This window comes from Macrotis lagotis, chromosome 4 (genome assembly GCF_037893015.1).
Source record: "Macrotis lagotis isolate mMagLag1 chromosome 4, bilby.v1.9.chrom.fasta, whole genome shotgun sequence".
Lineage (NCBI taxonomy): Eukaryota > Metazoa > Chordata > Mammalia > Peramelemorphia > Peramelidae > Macrotis > Macrotis lagotis.
Window position 1 is genome coordinate 270,460,216 of NC_133661.1, and position 22,341 is coordinate 270,482,556.

At 34.6% G+C, this 22,341-nt stretch overlaps 1 protein-coding gene across 1 annotated transcript in view; it reads right to left on the reverse strand.

Annotated features, from left to right (window-relative positions):
• NIN (ninein) overlaps positions 1 to 22,341 on the reverse strand; it is a 422,635-nt gene that overhangs the window by 285,941 nt on the left and 114,353 nt on the right. The window contains 6 exon segments of the mRNA XM_074236002.1: positions 5,882 to 5,980; positions 7,119 to 7,295; positions 8,647 to 8,793; positions 12,259 to 12,273; positions 12,275 to 12,373; positions 16,765 to 16,878. Coding sequence (XP_074092103.1) covers positions 5,882 to 5,980; positions 7,119 to 7,295; positions 8,647 to 8,793; positions 12,259 to 12,273; positions 12,275 to 12,373; positions 16,765 to 16,878 — 651 coding nt within the window.

Sequence of the window (22,341 nt, forward strand, 5' to 3'; positions counted from 1 at the left end):
CTTTTTTATTTTATTTTTTGCAAGGCAAATGGACTTAAATGGCTTGTCCTAGGCCACACAGCCAGGCAATTATTAAGTGCCTGAGGCCGGATTTGAACTCAGGTACTCCCGACTTCAGGGCTGGTATTCTATCCACTGCACCACCTAGCCACCCCAAATATTTCTTATAAAAGCCTAACATTTAAAATATTATAGGGAACTCATGTTCTAAAAGATTAAGCACCTCTCTCCAATTAGAGAACCAAATTGGTGAACCAAAAATAAATTTTTAAGAAAAAGGAAAGCAAATTATTATAAAATCACATGAAAATCACTAGTAATCAGAAAAAGGTGAATTAAAATTCAATTCTGAGACATCACCATACATTTTCAAATGAACAGAATAATTAAGGGATGGAAAAACTCATTGGAGACACTATGAGAAGGCAGAAAATGAATCTTCCCACTTCTATTAAAATAACATTTCCACAAATTTCAAAAATGTAACTTTTCTAATGGAAAAGGCATGTTAAGATACAAAAATTGAAAGATACTCCAGAATTATTTTAAATAGTCATTAGGTAAATCATTTGGTAGAAAATGATATTAAAAGGGGAAAAAATTCTAGAAGACAACTCAATACTGAAATTTTTTTGAATTAAATCAGATCCTTAAAAAAAAAAGTACTTCCAGATTGACTTTTAGGTTAGGCATATTGTTTATATACATAATAAAAACTTCAATTCAAGTTGATCTTTTGGGTGAATGTTAATAATACAATGGCATTAATCTGCAATGTTCCCTTTAATGGAGGCAGGGGGAATGTTGGGAAGGGTCTTTAGGATTTTCCTTCCTTGATTTTCAAAAAAGAACACTGAAGTCAAGTGGTGCTGTGCATAGAGTACTGACTCTGGAGTCAGAAGACCTGAGTTTAAAAAAGAACAATGAGAAGCAAAACTGAAGTGGCTGTATTCTTCCTGACAACCATAATAAAGATTTCAAAAATTTTTTTTACAATGTATCTAGAGGGGAAGTAGCCACAGAACAGTTTTCATCTTTAACTAATTAGAATTGAACTATTGAATTATATATCGTATTAGGGACATAGTGAAAACTGAGAGAGGGAATATAACATTCTAGGATGTTTGGAGATGGGATGGATAAGGAAAAAAATCATACCAAAGTAAAAATATTTCCTTAAGAGATCCAAGAAATAGCATACAAATGTATAAAATATGACCACACGAGAGTGGTTTAAGTTTAACCACAAGAAGCATGCCACTCCAATATTGGCCACATGCTCAACAAGTATCAGAGTTTGATGGAAGGCATGCAAACACATGATGCACTAAAATCAGGAGACAAGACCCAGGCTAATGAAAAAGTCAGTCATCACTGTAATATACAAATGGTAACATAAAACTTTAGAGCCACTATCCATTTCCTAAACTAATATCACAAATTCAGGGTGGGGAGGGAATTCAATTTCCTCCCCTCATGTTAAAGACAGTGGACTAGGTTAGCCTGTCATTGACATAGTTTCCTTTTTCCCTAATGCCTGTAATTCAGGCCCCCAGCATAGTCAAATGAATAACGGCTCATCTTTAATATAGCATAAAACAAAGTAAAAGTTGTTATTGACAAAGAACATAATGACACGTTTCTATCATGCTAGGGTAGTACATTGAAAAGGAATGTTCTACCTTCACACACTACCTCAAGCAGAGAATTGTACCCCTCTCTTATTTTCAGTCACTGAGTTCTAGACACAGGTTAGCCACAAACAAAAGAGCAAAGACCAAAATATTATAAGAGTTAGAAAAAGAGAAATTAAAGTACCAAGTGATTTTTTCAAATGAGATATAATAGATATAGCCATACATTTGACAGTATATCAGCCAGGAATACGTTGTGAAAGACAAAACCATGTATTTTGTTAAATAGAAAGTATGAAGAAATATATGCCATAATCATTGGATACATTCAGTCATCTGCCTGAATGAATTTGACTGTTTGGTCTCCTGAATATAACTAGGCAGGTTAATTAATCCCTATTCTAAAATCAAGTCAATCCAGACCATTATCTCACACTATATCAAACATTTTGCATTCGATAAACTGGATCCTGATTTTCAAATCAAGATAAGATAAAATAGAGATTAAGAACCAGAGACCAATATTAATAATGGACATTGGTGTCAAAATATTAAATAAGTTATATGCATAGAGATTACAACAAAAATTATCTTAAATCATTATGATTAAGTTTACCAGGAATTCAAGGATGGTTCAAAGTTAGGAAAATGATTATTATAATTAATCATATTAATGACAAAATTAAAACCACAGAAAAGTGTACAGAAAAAAGTAATGATAATAATATAGCCCTCATTTATATTAAAAAAAATTTTAAAGCATAGGAAGAAAAAAACTTTTCCTTATTAAGATAAAAAATGCTTAATCAAAACTATTAATAGATAAACATTAGAAATTTTCTCAGTAAGATTAGTAAAGCAAAGATGCAAACTAATACTATTCCTAAAAAAGGAATAAAAATAATTAAAAATAAATTAAGGAAATAGGCATTATCCAACAATAGATTCTCCCCTGAATTTGAGAACTTTATCAAAAATTAACTATTGGGTATTTCAAACCGCATATCTAGGACATATCTTAAACTCAATATGTCTCAAACTAAACTCATTATCTTTCTCCATCTTTTAAAATTCATACTTTAGTATCTCAGATTCATAATTTTGGTACTACCACATCCATATTTCAAATCAGCTGCCAAATGTTTGCTATTCCTACATTCACCACATCTTCTACTCTCTATACATCCGCATAACTAACATCATATTTTAGGCTCTAATCTATTCTTAACTAGATTATTTCAGCAGTATCCTAACTGATGTCCTTAATTTAAGTCTCTGAAGGATGGATTGTAGTGGGGAAAGACTTACGGCAGTCTGACCAACTAGCAGGTTATTACAGTAATTCAAACATGAAATGATTAGGGTCTGAATGAAGGTGATTGTACTATCAGAGGAGAGAAGGGGGCCTTTTTGAAAGCTGTTGCCAAGGTGAAATCAACAAGCTTAGATACGATAAGGTTGCAGGTGAGAGATGATGAGAAATTCAAGATGAGACAGTATATGGGAGCCCAAGAGTAAAAGGGGAAGAGTTTAAGAGGAAAGATGAGTTTATTTTTACACATGAGTTTAAGATGTCTATTGGACAAGTTTGAGATGTGTGAAAAGCAGTTGGAGAGGTGAAACTGGAAGTCAAGCAGAGATATTAGAGCTGGATAGGTAGATTTGAGAGTCATCAATATAGAGATTATAGCTAAATCATTAAATCCATGGGAGCTGATGAGATTATCAACTGAAGTAGAATAGGAAGAAAAGAGAAAAGAGACCAAGACTGAGTCCTATGGGATACCTACAGTTAAAGAGTGTTACCTAGATGACAATCCAGCAAAGGAGCATAAGGAGTGGTCAGGTAGAAAAGAAGAGAACCAGAGAGAGTAGGGTCCTGAAAACCTGTAAAGAAGAGACTATCAAGGAGAAAAGAGTGACTGAAGTATCAAAGACTGTAAAGGCATCAAGAAGAATGAGTATTGAGAAAAAGGCCATTGAAATTGCAAGTAGGAGAGCAATAAAAATTTTAGAGGGAGCAATTTTGATAGAATTGGAAGTTGAATTGTAAGGGATTAAAAAGAGATTAAGAGGAGACAAACTGGAGAGCTCTATTGAAGATGGCTTTCTCAAGGATTTTTTCCACAGCAGATACAAGAGATGATAGTAGGGATGGAAGAAATAAGTGAGGATTTTTTTGAGGACAGGGTATGTTTTAGACAGAAGGGATTAGGAATAAACCAGCAGATAAGGAGAAACTGAAGATAAGTGAGAGTGGGCTGTTAAGAGGATGGGAGGATAGGGAGCAATCTGTTGGAGATGGGATGGAATAGGAATGCTTATACAAGTAATCAAGCAAGAAATATACATTTATTGACTACCATATATCAGACACTGTAGTGTAAAGGATTCAAAAAGAGGTAAATGTTAGTCCCTTCCCTTGAGGAGTTTATCATCTAATGGAGGAGATAAAAAGTGAACAAATATGTATAAACTATATACACATATACATATGTATATACAATATATGTATGTATAAATGAATATGTGTATGCATATGGGATGGGATTTTAGTTATGAATTAAAGGAAACCGGGGATTCAGTAGGCAGAGCTGAGGAGAGAATGCACTTCAGGCATGAAAGACAGTTAGAGAAAACACCTGAAACCAAGATATGAAGTAACTTTGTTTGTAGAAAAGCCAGGAGATCAGTGTTTGATTATTCCCACTAAATAAACTCCAGTAGCTCACTGATGCCTACAGGATCAAATGCAAAATGCTCTGTTTGGCATTCAAAGCCCTTAATAACCTAGCTTCTTCCTGTCTTTCCAGTTCTTAACACTTTATTCACTGACATGTACTCTTCAATCCAGTGACACAAGATGTTTTTACTATTTTTGATTTTTAAATTTATTTAAATGTCTCTACCCAACTACATAGCCAATTTTTGTAAAACACTCTTTAAGTTTCTGAGAAGTACGTGTATATTTTAGCAGTCCCATTCAGAATATGTCATAAATCTTTTAGCTCTGGTTTTTTGAATAATTTGTTCTATTCTTCATTTTCCTTATGCTTATCTTTGTTAAATTTTTTCCAAAACTGAGACATTAATTTCTCCTGCTATTATTAGATTACTATCTCTAAATTCTTGCAATTCAGTTAACTTTTCCTTTATGAATTTAGATACTAAGACATTTCGAGCATTTAAATGTAATATTGTTGTCAATGACTTCTCTCAACATAATCTAATTCCTTGTTTATCTCTAATTATGTTTTAAATTTTTTGTTTTGTTTTATTTTGTCAGATAGCATCATTTCAACTCCTATTTTTCTGGATTCAATTGATGCAGAGTAAATTTTGTTGTAGTCTCCCGTTTTTAGACCGTATAAACAATAGATTATGGGGTTTTGTTTTCTTATTCAATATTTAACTCCCTTTTATATTTTTAGAAAAATTATTTACATTTGAATTTAAAAAGTTAGATTTATATTTTTCTCCATTTGTTTTTGATACATAATTTTTCTGAAAGAGGATTTTTTCTTCTATAAAGATAATATTGTGTCTTTTAAGTTTAATCTATGTTAGGACACAACCCCATTCCACAGGTTCTCTTCCCCTCACACTCAAATACTCCCTTCCCATTTGTCACAATTTTCCATAGTTTTAATATTTTATTCAACTTATTAAATCCTTTTCCTTTTTTTTCTTTTGATGCCCAATTAAGGTCCATCACAAATTCCCCTTTATCTTCTTCTTTCCCCTCCCCTTTTAAGTGTCCTTTCATTTTGCACCTTAGTTCTACAGTATACATTAATTTACATGTAAACAGATGCTGTACCTCCAGCATCATCTTTTAAAATTTTTCCTTCATTCTTATCTCTTTGTGTATTTTTGATAAGAAATCTCTTAATAGACTCTTTATAGTTATTTTGATGATACTATTTTTCAATGGGTGTCTTTTTCTTACTAGTTTTTCTTTCTCTTGCAGAAGTAATTTTGGTACTTGTGCTTCCTTTGGTTGCTATAGTTGTTTGCCTTTCTTTTGCTTCTGCTATATGGAATGTTTTCAAAGCAGACAATCCAATAATGTCTACGTATTTTTGTGTAGAAATACAAAATTTTCTTTTATAGGCAGAATTCACCTGAATAATCCAGTTAGATCAGCACATACAAATTCGCACTACATAATAACTTAACTCTATGGCTAACAAATGAGGCATGAGATAAAAGACCCTTCATAGTTAGCCAGTTAGTGAAAAACTTACCTCCATTATCTCTTCATCTCCTTTTACTTGTTTATTTTTCAGACTTTGATTTTCCAAATGAATTGTTTCCAATTCTTCAAGTTTATTCATTTGATTAGCCTAGAAATAGGTTAGTAGAAATATCCTTTAAAATAGTCATTGAAATAGCTACAAAGTACATAAAATACACAGGACTTGACCTACAAAAATACACATGACTTAAATAAATAAAACTACCAAACAAAATTTAAAGAAAGAATCATGAAAGGGTTGGACTCAATGACCTCTAAGAGGTCTCACTTCATAGACAAGAAATCTGAGGCTCAGAGAGTTTAAGTGACTTGTCCAAAGTCATCCAGTTAGTAAGGAGTCAATGTTCATTGTGTGTGCCATTATAATAAAAATAATACCATTTGAAATACCATTAATATTTAGTGTCATATAATCAAATTATCAAAGGGCTAATTTTTAGAATCCAAAAACCTCCTCATTTTGTCAGCAAAAGTTGTACCTAACTGTGGTAACTCTACCAATGAAAATCACAACCTATTTAATATTTAGTAATTAGGAATTGCTCAATATAAAATGAAATATGCATAAATAATGTATTAGAGACATGAATTGAACCCAGGTCTAACTGTTTACTACCCCATTTTGCCCCATATTTTAGAACTAAACAATAATAACACATTTTACTAACATACAAAAAGTTGGAAATTTTAAGGAAGAAATTTTAAAAAAATAAAGAAAATAATGAAGACAAAAACCCAGAGAAATGAAGAAGGTTTAGAACCTCTCCATTTAAAATTACATTACAAAGCAAAATTATTTATGTCTGTATTGTAATAAAATTACATTACAATTTAAATTTATCTGACCTTCATTAAAAAAAAGACATGAGAAGGTACTTCAGTGAAGAAATGAAATGAATAGAATCCAAAAGTATAAAAATGTAACCTGTCTTTTGCTTAATAAACCTGAAAACATAAACTACTGATGTAGAAATCAACATCTTAATTAGATTATCACCATAGATTCCAAATATATTAATGCTCTTCATATAAAAGATAATTTTTTAAAGACATTAGAGAAGGGGGGCAGCTAGGTGGTGCAGTGGAGAGTGGTGCACAGGCCCTGGATTCAGGAGTACCTACCTGAGTTCAAATCCGGACTCAGATTTAATAATTACCTAGCTGTGTGGCCTTGGGCAAGCCACTTAACCCCATTCCTTATTGTTATGTGCAACTTTTCTAGTTACCTGTTCTTCAGAGTGTATGAGTTCTGTTTTGGAATTCTGCACCACAATTTGAAGTCTTGCATTCTCCTGCATTAACAGCTGTTCTTGATTAATCATATGATCCACCTTATGCCAGGAAAGCAATTTCTGCTGATTTTGTAACCCTGAAGGACATATGGCTTGTTCTGGAAGCCAGTTCTTTAAAATAAAGAGTATATAACACCTTAAAATTAACTAGCAAAAAAAAAAACCTGTTGTTACTCAGTAATTGTAATTTAAAAAATTTTGAATAATTATTTTTCTTTAATAATAAGAACATTATAGTAATTTCATAATCATAGTTTTTGAGGCATGGGAAGTTTTAAAATACTCTGAAAATATTATTTGACAAAATAATTCCTTCCATGCAACACTAAATAATGTTGGGTAGAAAATTTCAATTTCATAATAATATCAATTTATAGATAGATGACTTAAAAGAAAAATTGGTCCCTGTGAACTAAATAATTCTCATAAGTTTAGTGGTTATTATTTTTGACTCAGAAGAGAAGTTCCTGATAAAATGAACTCTGAAAAGATATATGTATGAAAGGTAATAATCATCAAAGTTCTAGCATGTTTTGCTTTGCATCATACAGGTAAAGAATCTAATGAAGGTAGGGCAGCTAGTTGGCACAGTGGATAGAGCACTGATCCTGGAGTCAGGAGTACATGAGTTCAAATCCAGTCTCAGACACTTATTAACTAAATGTGTGGCCTTGGGCAAGTCACTTAACCCCATTGCCTTGCAAAAGCTAAAAACTAAAAAAAAAGAAAAATTCAAGTACACAATTTTAAGCTATTGAAGGTGAAATTCTGACTTCAGAATTTTATCTAAAACCCATTTTTATTAAAAAATTCAAATATTCACAGTCAGCTAATCTTTAAAATATAAAACAAAAACAGGATTAACATCTTAAAAAATTGAATGTTCCAATAGTCATTAAAAACTAAAATTACTATTATTATTAAATATTATTACTAAATATTATTGGTTTCCAAACCTCCAGAGAGAAACCAAAACCAAAATTACCACCAATAGATAAAATCATCCAGTCAACATTTGTTTTATTATTTCAAATTCCCCTCACTTCTAAAATTCTATACATATAGCTAAAAGACATGTTCTCAATCCTGAATTATTTACATCTTCTATCAAAGATACAATATGATTTGGAGACAATGGTAATATTGCTGATCTCTAAAATAAATCTTTCAGCATTCCTTTCTTTACTTTCCAGCACATCACATTTATAATGTATCTGTCAGTGGTGAGAATGAATTGTTTATGGAGCTTCCTATTAATAGCATTAACTAGAATTGTGAATCATGTATTCTATTTTTATTAAGATTTTCACTTTCAAACTAATTTTCTCCAAGTCTGGTAAACCCTGAATGATAATTTGGCTAATTTACATTATGTACTTTTCTATTTCACTTCATCATGAAAATGTCATCATTTACTTCCCTTAAATTAAGCCCCGCCTTCGGCCTTCTTGGAGCAAGTTACCTTGCTCGTGAGGTTCTGGAGTTGCTTGTGGAGTGACATCACTTCCTGTTTTAAGGCTTCCTTTTCCTGCTGGCTCACTTGTAGATCTGACTTCATTTGAGACATCTGAATGTTAGCATTCTGCAGACAATCACCTAAATTCTGAACCTGAATTCCAAGGACAAATATGTACTTTTATATTCATTGACAATTCAAATGTTTTCTCTTGATATTTCATCATTCAGCATTTCAATAATATCCTCATGAATATAATGGAATTGGAAGGATTAGTAGTCACATTCCTTCCTCATCTCCACAATACAGACAGTTCCTGCTTTATACAAGGGGATGATGCTGTGCAGATATTTATATAAAGTGAAATTGCCCAGGTTTGGGGAAGGCAAGGAGGCGGGGCAGAGGGTGTGACCAACACATGGTTCAAGAACATTGTGGGGGAGCGGGGAAGGGGGGGGTGATGTCAAGGACAGAGCAGCCAGAGCAGGAGGAAGAACAGAGTGGCAAGGGTTAGCTACATGCAATTCTGGCCAGAACTGACAGGAAGAACATGGTAGCCAGACCCAAACAGGAGAGGACAGTTGATGCGTGAGGAATCAGGGACAGCCATGTGTTACCCCAGAGGTCACAAGCTGGTGGTGGGTGGTGTGGAGAGAAAGAGAGCACAATAAGTTCTGTTAATGTAAATGTCTTTTTTAAGAATGTAGATTTCAGGGGCAGCTAGGTGGCATAGTGGATAAAGCACTGGCCTTGGAGTCAGGAGTATCTGGGTTCAAATCCGGTCTCAGGCACTTAACAATTACCTAGCTGTGTGGCCTTGGGCAAGCCACTTAACCCCATTTGCCTTGCAAAAAAAAAAAAAAAAGAATGTAGATTTCTTTCAGAAATATTTACATAAAATCAGCACTTTCAATTTGTCTTTTAGTTCAGCAGAAGACAAGAATGTGCCACAATCTAGTGAATTTGGGAAATAAGCTCTAATTTGACCAAGGCTATCTTTCTGTCTAAAGAAAGGAATTGTAATACAGTTCCATAGGTTACTAAGTGAATATTTTATAAACACTTAAAACTTGAATATAAATATGGTTCATAACACATAATGTTCTAGATGGATATCCTAAAGGATAGTCTTTTGTCCTACAGAACCAGATAACCCAGGCAAAAACAGAACAGGCTATCTCAATGTATATTAGTTTATAAAGTTTATAAAGTGGCTCATCAACTTTCTAATTGAGTCTTTCAGTCATTCCAAGATTGCTACTAGGGTAATTTATGTAGCTTTAAAATGTTCAATCATCAGTTCAATCAACATTTTTCTACTTTGCTGTCAATGTTAAGAATTAGATACAGCCTTCTGTAGTGTTTAGATGATACTATACATAATTAGGTGATACATGACTTTTTTTTAGATTTTTTTTGCAAGGCAAATGGGGTTAAGTGGCTTGCCCAAGGCCACACAGCTAGGTAATTGTTAAGTGTCTGAGACCGGATTTGAACCCAGGTACTCCTGACTCCAGGGACAGTGCTCTATCCACTGCACCACCTAGCCACACCGATAAATGATTTTTAATGATAATAACATGTTGAATCTATGGAGCAAAACATTACAAAAAATTGTTCAGCTGTCTGGTAGGATTGCCAACCTTGATCTATTATAGATTCAAAATTGTAATCAATTAAATACATACTGAGCATTTACAACATTAAAGGCACTTGAACTAATATTAAGATATAACACGGTATCACCTCTCTCAAGAAACATTTAAATGTACTGAAATATTAAAAATATTAAGAAGTTCAGCAAAGGGAGAGATCATCTTTAGCTACAGGGAGTTATCAGGAAAGGCTTTATCAACAAAGTAGAATTTGAAGTGGGTCTTGAAATATAGATTAAATTCAATAGATAGAAAGGTTATTCTGGTCAAAGTAAACTCCATACAAATATTCAGGCAGAAAAGCATGGAATATAAGTGGAGGAATGATGAATAGTCTTGCTGGAACAGAGATCAAGGAGTGTAATATGACATAAAATTAGAAAACCATAATGAGGAGAGTCTATGTTCCAAGAAAAAGAAGCTAGACTTTACTCAGTAGGCAATGAGGAGCCAAAGATAATTTTTGAGCAGGGGCTAGATCTGTGATTATGCTATATAGGATGGAAATTAATTTGGCAATACCATGCAGGAAAAAAATGAGTTAGATACCTGTTAGGTAGCTATTGCAACAACCCAAGTGAGAGGAAAAGATCTGAATTAGGATGGTGTCAAAGGGAGTACAAAGGAAGGGGGTGAAGTGAAAGTAGAAATGATATTAGTTGGCAATTGATTAAATATAAAGGGAAAGGGAGGAGAAAAAACAAATTTTGACATTTTTAAGCAATGTTTTTATTTTTTTATTTTTTATTTTTTGCAAGGCAAATGGGGTTAAGTGGCTTGCCCAAGGCCACACAGCTAGGTAATTATTAAGTGTCTGAGACCAGATTTGAACCCAGGTACTCCTGACTCCAGGGCCAGTGCTCTATCCACTGCGCCACCTAGCTGTCCATTAAGCAATGTTTTTAATAGAAAGAGGGAAATCATGAGGAGTAGATTTTGGGTAAAGATAATGAAGCATCCAAGTGGCAGAACTATTCAGGTGGAGATGTATACCTGGAATTGAAAATATGATATGATTCTCATGGGAAAGGTTGAAACTAGAAATATAACCAATGATAATAATCTTTGAAATGATAATATATAACTTTTGCTAATTAACTCCATCTTCTTGAAAAATTATGTTATAACATATAGCAAGCAAATATTTGATAGTTTTGAGAATCTATTGGCTGAATTCAGAGTTAAATTGATTCACTGGTAACAATAGCTATCATATATTTTGTTTACTACCTAATAAATAGATTTCACATTAAAATATTTGTATATAATATTTCAAATTAATTAATTACATTTTTAACCTGAGTGCCAAGAGAGAGAGCTTCAAAGAAAGTATAAGTAGCATAAATTTATAACTGTAAACCATCCTTACTGACTAGAAATTCAAATTAGAGCACATCACACACACACACACACACACACACACACATATATAATATGTATACTCTGTATATATACTCTATTATGATAAGCAAGATCCCTAGGATAAGAAATTTTGAAGGAGGAGGTTTTAAGTTCTTTCATTGTACTATAACCATGTCAAATATTGCTTAAAATAAATAGGTCACTGAATTTAAAAATATGTAATTAAAGGGGCAGCTAGGTGGCGCAGTGGATAGAGCACCGGCTTTGGAGTCAGGAGTACCTGGGTTCAAATCCAACCTCAGACACTTAATAATTATCTAGCTGTGTGGCTTTAGGCAAGCCACTTAACCCCATTCCCTTGCAAAATCTAGAAAAAAAAATATGTCATTAAGCTTTTTTCATGGGAAGTATTATTGTGTCAACAATAATATTATGTCAATATGTATTATTTAAGTAGACCTATCTACATTGCTTCTTTTTTAGTCAATAAAATGAAACTATATATCAATTTAGAAAGATATATTTATATATATATATATATATATATGTATCGTATGTAAAAGATGAAGTAACAAGTAGGGGAAAAGTAATAAATCTTTACCTTTTCATGGGAAGCCTGCAAGCTGTGATTTCAGTGTTTCACTCTGGTCCTCCCAAGACTTCTGTTCTAGCTTCATAGTTGCAATTTTGTTCTCTAGAAGGCTTAATTTTGCCAACTATTATAGGAAAAAGGAATAATGCAGGAAGGGTAAAACAAAACAAAAGGTTAACTTACCTCAAATTTAAAGTCTATTATGCATATGAAAATAGTTAACTATTAGAAAATGTAAGTATAAAAAAAGAAAGAGAAACTGCCTCCCGGTTTCTTTTTAAATATAAAACTTCTCCTCTGTCCTTTTTTTGTAGTTTTCTTGCTGTATATTTTCCTTCTACCTACCTGAGTACTCCTCAGTCTTCATTGTAGGTTTATCATTCATTCATGCTCCCTAACTGTGACCATTCCATAAATTTATGCTCTGGACTATCTTCTTTTCCCATTAATAATCTTCCTTAGCAAACTCATCATCTCCCATAGATTTATCATCTCTTATCTTGACTAATAGCTTTAACCTCTCCTGAAATTCAATCCTGCTTATTAGACATTTCTAACTAAATATTTCTAAGATATTTCAAATTCAACATTTCCCTATTTTTTGCCAAATGCATCACCATTTCCAGTCTTCCAGTGTTTATATTTGACTACTGATTCTCCTCACCTCACAAATCAAAGTAGTTGCCAGATCTCAAGTTTTCTACCTCCAAAACTTATATTGTAGCTACTCTTTCTTTATCCTTATATATTCACTACTTTATTTAAGTCTTTCATTATTTCTTGTCTGGATTACTGCAATGGCCTCCTAATTGTTCTCCCTCCTTCAAGTCTATCCCCCACTCTAGTTTTCTCACTCCATTCAAAGGGATTTTCATTGTGTCATTCTGATCATGTCACTCTCCCTCTCAAAAACTCCAAGGACTTCCTGTTGCCTCTGTGATAAAATATAAACTCTGTCATTTAGCTTTTAAAGTCCTTCACAATCTGTCCAAAGGGTAGGAAGAACTTGGGAAGACCTGAATTCAAATCCTACCTCACATACTTATTGGTTATATGGTCTTGGGCAAGTGACTAAATTTCTGTCTCAGTTTCCTTAACTGTAAAATTGGGATAATTACCACACTTATCTTGCAGGGTTGTTGTGAGGATCAAAGGACATGAAATTTATAAAGCACATAGTTCTGGCACATAGTAAGAACTATGTAAATGCTGGATGCTGTTGTTGATGTTTTCATTGATTTATAGAATGTGATTTGTAGAATAAGAATATAACTATTAACAAATATATAATCAATGTAATGATAAATTTAGTAGATCTGATGACATATAGAAGTGCCTGAAAAATTTTTGTAGCAAAATATTTATGCTAATTGAAGAAATTAGTTTAATAGGGTAGGTACCCTTTCCACAGTAACTGAAAATTCCACTCATTATGACATGGAAGAATGTTCTTACTACATTATCAATAAATCTATTTAGTTTTTACCTAGAGCTTTTTCTTTGAACAACTTTTCATTATAGCTTAGCACTCTAGAAATTTTACTCTGAAAATCAAAGAAAACCAGATATCTGAGCATCTGTAAAAGATGAAAGAACAAAATCTTTTCATTGCATAGCAAGTTGCAATGTTTTTGCATATGAAGTTGCATTTTTAAAAATGGTAATTATAAATAAGATATTTTAATGGATAATATTTCAGGTTTATACAAACTCTAGAGATTAAAATGAACTTTCATAAAATATTTCTTGTCTGTTTCTCTAAACTGTTGAACTGAGAGTGAAAAAAGTTATTAATAAGCATTTTTTAAAGAAAGTCTTCCAACTATCAGACTACCTTCTGTGGGGGGGGGGGGAGGGAGTGAGATTGGGGAGAAAATTGTAAAATTCAAAAAACAATTTAAAAAAAAGTCTTCCAAAAATATAGCTTAAAATATAAACAAAAGACTTCTGTTTAATTCTGGTACTATATTGGACTAGATGGCTACTGAGGTTTCTTTCAACTCTAAAATTTTATGACTCTGAACCTGACAAAATGTTAGAATGGTTACTTACAAACCTAAATCCAACACTATCTTGCTCCCTTACAGTACTAATAAGTAAAAGCCAGTACAATAAAGTTATTGATATAATAAAACAATGAAATTCAAGAGACATCAGAAAAAAGTACTATTTATAAAGAAGCACAAGGAAGAAAAAAGAGACAAATATATGATATCCGATTAATGGCAAAATGCCAAGTAAACTGAACTTGTAGTCTAGAAACTTATATTGTTGATTAACATTGATTATCAGATATGATGCACAAGTCACTTAACTTTTTTAGATTTGTTTCTTCACTTACCTTCTCCTCCACCTACCCCCAAATCTTATATGTTCTTTTTCATGATTCTTTCTAGCTATAAAATCCTATATCTCTACAAACTAATGGAAAATGTAGTTATCTGATAGGCAATTAGAGACTCTGAATGCAGAAATAACATAAATTATAATTCTCTATAAGTTAGTTTTATTTTTTTCAAATTCCATGCCCCTTTATTTTTAAAGCAAAGCTTTTATTTTATTTTTTTCTAATTACATGCAAAGATAGTTTGCAACATTCGTTCTTTTGCAAGCTTTTGAGTTTCAAATTTTTCTAGGACCCTCCCTCTCATTTTTCCTCCCTAAGGCAGTGAACAATCTGATATAGGTACAATTATGTTTGGGTTTAGCATATTTCCATATTAGTCATATTGTGAAAGGAGAATTAGAACTAAGGGGGAAAAATTATGAGAAAGAAACAACATAAAAGAAGTTTTTAAAAGTGAACTTAGGGGGTGTGGCTAGGTGACGCACCAGCCCCTAGAGTCAGGAGTACCTGAGTTCAAATCCAGCCTCAGACATTTAATAAATACCTAACTGTGTGGCCTTGGGCAAGCCACTTAATCCCATTACCTTTCAAAAAACCTAAAAAATAAAAATAAATTAAAATAAATTAAAAAATTAAAATGAACATAGAAAACTTTGCTCTACCTTCAGACTAACATATCCTCTGGATATGAAATGGCATTTTCCATAACAGGTCTCTAAGAATTGTCCTTGATCACTAAACTTCTGAGAGGAGCTGTGTCCGTCATAGCTGATCATCTCACAATGTTGCTGCTAATGAGTGCAATGTTCTCCTGGTTCTACTCAATATACCTAGCATCAGTTCATGCCAGTTTTTTCAAGCTTGTCGAAACATGAACCTGGAATTCAGATTGTCTGCTTCACTAAAAGTTAACTTGCAAGTTTTTCTCATGTTCATTGTAAACTCTAGTTTTCATTGGTAAGATGTTAATATTATTTCTGCTTGTTTGTTATCAATATACTAGGTTACATAATTGCAGTGAGGAGCAATGTAGCATACTGGATAGCCAATCTTGAAGCCAGAATGGCATGAATTCAAGTAGCACCTTTGACAAATGCTAACTGTATGATAAACAAGTCACTTTAACCATTCAAAACTCTGGGCAACCTTATAAAAATGTAAATTATAGGGAAAGTGTCAATCATCTTTGGTAAAGACAGTTTTTTTACTCAGGAACTCTTTCTTTACCGATGAAATCACAGGTTCTGTTTCTATCCCCTATTCATAATCACTACAGAATGTTTTTCTAGTCCCTAATATCTGACTTAACGGTATCCTCCTGGATTAAAAGAGTTAAACCTTTGTGCAAAATTGGAAAATTATGATAAAACAGAAAAGAGTACCCAGGGTTTTTTCATTACATTGGGCTCCCTCCAATGAAAGGATCAAAGTGTCAGAGATGGAGAACTAGATAGGCTCTTAGAGGAGATGAGGAAACAAATCCAAGTCATGTGGTTTGTCCATAGTTAGTAATTATCTAAGGTGGGATTTAAATCCAGGTTTTCCTGATGTCCACTTCCACTCTATCTTAATCAAAATCTGTAAAATGTGATCAAGAGTATCATATAGTGGATTTATATTTCCAGATACTATTGGGTTTCCATAACAGAAACATGGTGTGTTGGAAGAAAAATCACTAATCCAAGTTACAAGTTATAAAACTTTTCTTTTAAGATAAATTCAGGGACCCATTATTTTGTCACTGAAAAAGGAGAAATTTAAACTTGAAAAATCAAATGCAGAATTAAGCATGGGATTTATTTTTGCATTAGCAATAAATAAATTGATAAATTAAGAATAAATACATGCAGCCTTTATAATTTTTGTTGTTTCCTCATGTCTTTACCTTTTTCTGCCTTAAAAGACATCTGAGTCAAAAGTCAGGTCATTCAGTGGCAACCATTGAAGGAGGAAGAAAAGAAGGAAGGAAGGAAGGAAGGAAGGAAGGAAGGAAGGAAGAAGGGAGGGAGGGAGGGAGAGAGAGAGAGAGAGAGAGAGAGAGAGAGAGAGAGAGAGAGAGAGAGAGAGAGAGAGAGAAGAGAGAGAGAGAAGAAGAAGAAAATGAGAGATAGAAAGAAAAAAATGCACAAATTATTCTACGAAGTCATTTAAGCAGCAAGTTGCCTTACTTGCTTCATTTGCTCCAGTTCATCTTTGAGAAAGAAATTTTCCTGTTCCACAGCATGAGTCTGAATCTTCATTTTAGACAGTTCTGTCTCCAGAGAAGACACCAAATCAGATGACTGAAAGAGAACAATGTTACATGATAATGTAAATCATTCTAGGAACAGAAAAAAAACATGCTAAGACTATTCAATATTTGTCTGTGAAGCAGAAAAATGTCTGGGAAATACAAATCTAGCAATTAATACCATTCTTTAATCATTACATAGAAACTGAAGTTGATGATGCCTTACTTTGCAGAAAACACTCTTAAGGGTACTAGGAACTTTCATATATATTAGAACATGGTGTTATTATTATCTTCTTGTAATAGTTGAATAAACAGAGCCTCAATATCATTTGACTTTCTCTAAACAAAAAAAAAATTATTAGCAGAATTAGGATTGAATTCTTTGTCTTTTTTTTTGAATATGTCTACCATGTAATTTTCCAAATGATTACTAAGGTACAAAAAGTAAAAGACTGTCCAAGTTCTTTGGTATGGTAAACATTTAAATATATTGGTTGAATCAATATATAAAGGCAGCACAGAACAGATTTTAAAAGTACTGAATCAAAAGAGTCAGAAAATCTAGATTTGCATGGTGATTCTGCTGCTTATGCTCTTCAACAAGACCCTTAACATCTTTAACATCATCATTCTTAAAGGGAAAGTAATAAATTACATAATCTTTAAAGTCTCTTTTACTTGCTTCAGAAGGCATTTACTGACTTCCTTAGTTGTCAGGTCTCTCACCCCATATCAAAATACCTTTAATCTATTTTGTATAAGTAGCCCCAACCTTCTTTAACAAGCTTGAGTTGGCTGATTGTTGTCCTTCACTCTCAAAGAGCACCAACAAAAAACATTACTAAGTTACAGTCAAGTTACAACGTATCTGACTATGACTAATCAAACCAATACAAGCTCAGAATCATTTCTACACTTTCAGCACGAATAGTCCATGTGAACATTTGAGGTGTATTCTCTAAATTTGCACATATCGTATTTCTTTTGGGCTTCTTCAATTCTGCTTTGCTTAGAGAGCATAGCATCTTCTCTGATGGGGGAATAACATAATGGGAGGTCCCAGGTCACTAAATCAGTTCCAAAGTTCTTCACAGAGACCTTGAGAGAGTGTTCTTGTATCACTTTTTCTGACCACCAAGTGAGCACTTGCCTTGACTGAGTTTTCCTTAAAATAGTCTTTTAGGCAAATGTACATTTGGCATTTGCACAATATGGTCATCTGAGTCACACTTTCAGTGACTGGTATTGCCAAGTGATCTTCAAAAAACAGAGTGGAAGGGTGACATTGAAGGGATAGAATGAAGGAGAAGGAAGAAGGTCATGGGGACTAACCATGAGAGGCAGGGGTTCAAAAATCACTAGGATGGAAAAAATATTAATGAGGTGGGAATATGATAATCACTGAGGAATTAATTCAGATTATCAGTGGCTGAAAAGAAGTCCATTAAAAAAGAAGTAATTAGACTGTTCAAGATCCTCCTTCATTACCAAACTGTAGGAGGTGTTAATAATGAATCTCCTGGGGGCAGCTAGGTGGTGCAGTGGATAGAGCGCCAGACCTGGAGTCAGGAGTACCTGAGTTCAAATCCAGCCTCAGACACTTAATAATTACCTAGCTGTGTGGCCTTGGGCAAGCCACTTAACCCTATTGCCTAGCAAAAACTAAAAATAAATAAACAAACAAACAAAAAAATAAATAATGAATCTCCTGAAGTTCAGGAGGACTGTCAATAAGTAAGACCTGGGAATCTGGATAGCAGTTAGGAACTGGCAAATTGGAGTGGCTCTGATCCAGGAAGAGTTTTCAGACCATAAAGAAGGCCTTGGACAGACAAAGGCCAGGGTCCTAGATCCATGGTTAATGAAAAACTACCTGAGAGGCAGAAAGACTAAAGAGGTGACAGGTAGACAGGTTGGATCTGAGGCTTCTTCGAAAATCTTATAGATGAAGACAGAAGTTAAAAGCATTCTTCACAAGATTAATAAGAATCTATTTCAAGGGACGGCTAGGTGGCACAGTGGAAAAAGCACCTGCCCTGGAGTCAGGAGTACCTGGGTTCAAATCCAGTCTCAGACACTTAATAATTACCTAGCTGTGTGGCCTTGGGCAAGCCACTTAACACCATTTGCCTTGCAAAAAAAAAACAACCTAAAAAAAAAGAATCTATTTCAAAGAAATGCTGATAGGGGATAGCTGATAGGTGGCACACCAGCCCTGAAGTCAGAGGGACCAGGTTTGAATCTGGCTTCAGACTCTTAATATTTACTTAGCTATGTAACTTTGGGCAAGTTTCTTAATCCCATTGCCTTGTAAAAGCAAAAACAAAAAAAAAGAAAGAAATGCAGATTAGTGGCATCATCCCATCAGTTTCATGGATCATGGACAACACTCCTGTGCTTTTCAAGTCACCAATGGAATGAAGCAGGCTAAATGCTTGCTCCTATGCTTTTGAGCATGATGTTTTTGGCAATGTTGGACAAAAACAGCATCAAGATCAACTAGCATACTGATTGTAAATTATTTAACTTGACTAAAGTGAAGGGAGAATTGCTGTGTAACTTTTTATTTGCAGATGGTCTCTGATATACAACAGAATGGATAGAATCTCTGCTGCTTTTGCTAATTTTGGCCTACTTACATGAAGAAAAATACTCTACCAGCCAGCACCACACTAACCATAAATGGAAACATCAGTTACAGCAAATGGAGAAAATTTAAACACTGTGGATTGGTTTACTTCCTTTGGCAGTATACTTTCTAGGAATGTATACATATTTGATGAGGTTGATGCATTCATTTCTAGAGCTAGATCAATGTTTGGGAGGCTCAGAAGGAAAGTGTAGGAGAGAGAGGTATTAGACTGTCTACCAAACTGAAGGTGTACAGAACCTTGTCTTGTTCTCATTGTTGTATACTTATGAAACCTAGTCAGTATGCCAGGGAATTCAACCACTTCCAAGTGGTTGTCTCAAAGATTATCTTGAAAAGTCTTGAACTGAACAGCCAAGCATTGTCTCTATTTCAGAGTCTGAGTGCCACGTTCTCACATGGAAGTTCAGAAGAAGTTATACAGGAACACTTTCAAGGTCTCTCTGAAGAACTCTGGGAGCCATGGGAGACAATGGCATAGAATCTCCTACCATGAGATGACCACATCCAAGAATCTCCTACTATGGGATGACCACATCCAAGAAGGTACTATCCTCTATGGACAAAGGAGAATTGCAGCAGCTCAAAAGGAATGTGAGATGCTCAAATTCAGACTCTAAAAGTTCATATGAACTATTTCTGCCCAAACTGTGGTAGAGCATTCCAAGCTTCTATTTGTCTAATCAGCCATAGTAAAACCTATTTTAACTTGACCTCAATATAGTGATGTTATTTTAGTCCCCTTTGAGGATGAAGAACAATCATATTCTTTACTTACTTAAGAGTGAACAAGTTGAATATTCCTATTAAAATGCAAGCTCCTTAATGCAGAATCTCATTTTAATATCTGTATCCCTGGGACTTGTCAAAGCACCTAGTACATAAAAAGTGCTCAGTTATAAAAATATATTTGTTATATGTCATAATGCTAATTGATTGATTCCAGCTTTAGTTCTTATGGTCTTCTCAAACATTATACCACATTCAACTTCTTGAATCATTTTTCAATAGTATTCCTTTTATTTTATATAAAACCATTGAAAATCTCTTCATGCGTAGAACAAACTAGAGACACTGTAACTAAAAAACTTACAGTTCAGTACATTCAACTTAGATCAATGCATACCATGGAAACAATGTAAAGATTAACAGACTGCCTTCTGAGGGGGTAGGGGGAAAGAGGCAAGATTAGGGGAAAAAAATGTAAAATTCAAAAGAAATAAAAAATCTTTCTAAAAACGTAGAAGGATAGGGGCAGCTAGGTGGCATAGTGGATAAAGCACCGGCCCTAGAGTCAGGAGTACCTGGGTTCAAATCTGATCTCAGACACTGAATAATTACCTAGCTGTGTGGCCTTGGGCAAGCCACTTAACCCCATTTGCCTTGCAAAAAAAAAAAAAGTGGAAGGAGACTTCTGGCCAACATGGCGGAGAAAAGACAGGCACAGTTCTAAAGTCTCCTGATCTTTCCACATCTATCATATGAAATAAACCTCTTAACAGAAATCCGATCCACAAAACCCAGAAAGAAAAGCCAGGAGAAAGAAAAGCTACCTCAGGATTTGTCTCCTGCAGCAGCATTGCACGAATTTGGGCGAGTGAATCTAGGTGCAGAGGGCCGATCAGCCCTGTATCAGCCAGATTAGTGGCTGAATTGGAGCTTGGAAGTCTGAGGGCCCAAGAGCTGGACCTGCTGCATCAGCAGTGGGGCTAGAAGGCAGGGGCTTGAGATTTGTCTCCGGCAGCAGCATTGCACGAATTTGGGCAAGTGAATCTAGGTGCAGAGGGCCGATCAGCCCTGTATCAGCCAGATTAGTGGCTGAATTGGAGCTTGGAAGTCTGAGGGCCCAAGAGCTGGACCTGCTGCATCAGCAGTGGGGCTAGAAGGCAGGGGCTTGAGTCAACTAGGGAGCAGAGGCACTGGTGTTGGCGCTGACATTCTGGAGCTTGCCAACAGAGATGGGGGAGAGTTCAGGTGCAGGACAGCTGCGGACATCATCCCTGGGCTCCTCTGGTCTGATTAACTCTGAGTCCACACCTCCATTATGGCTGAGGCCTCTTCCCAGAACAAACAATACAAGACTACTTCTGCCTCAAGCACAGGTGTGTGAGCAGAAGAACCAGCTCAGCTGACAATAGGGAGAGAAATGATCTCACCCCAGGGTAAAGCCCACCATTGATTGAAGGCAAAAGGATTCAATAGCTCCAACCCCTCCCTTCAAGCTGAGGGAGAAGGCCTCAATCAAGGTCACAGACACTCCAGAGAAAGCAACCAGAACGTCCTACTGGCCAGCCAGAGAAATTGCACACAGTGAGGAAAACCTCTACTGATCCCAAGCCCCTGTGAACCAGCCCCTCCCCAACTCAAGGTCTTAGTAAAATGAAAAAGGGTCAATGGAAAGGTGGATCCATAGAAAATTTCCTGGAAGGAAAAGACCCTAACTCAGAGAGACATAGAACCTCTGAGGAAAATACAATCTAGTCTTCAGCACAGAAAGTCTTCCTTGAAGAAATAAGGAAGGAGTTTAAAAATCAACTGGAAAATTTGGGAGAGACAATTAATACCTTGCATCAAGAAAACAAATCCTTAGAAAATACAATTGGACAAATACAAAATGAGATTAAATCTCTCAGGTCCTCAATTGGGCAAATGCAAAAAGAAAACAATTCTCTCAAAACCTAAATTGGTCAAATGGAAAGCTCTTTCAAAAGTAGAATTGACCAATTGGAAAAGGAGTTGCAAAAGGTTAATGAAGAAAACTCCTCCCCAAAAAAAAGAATGCAGTCTGCAGAAACTAATGACTCCATGAGACAGCAAGAGTCAGTTAAACAAAATCAAAAAAATAGGAAAAAAAATAGAAGA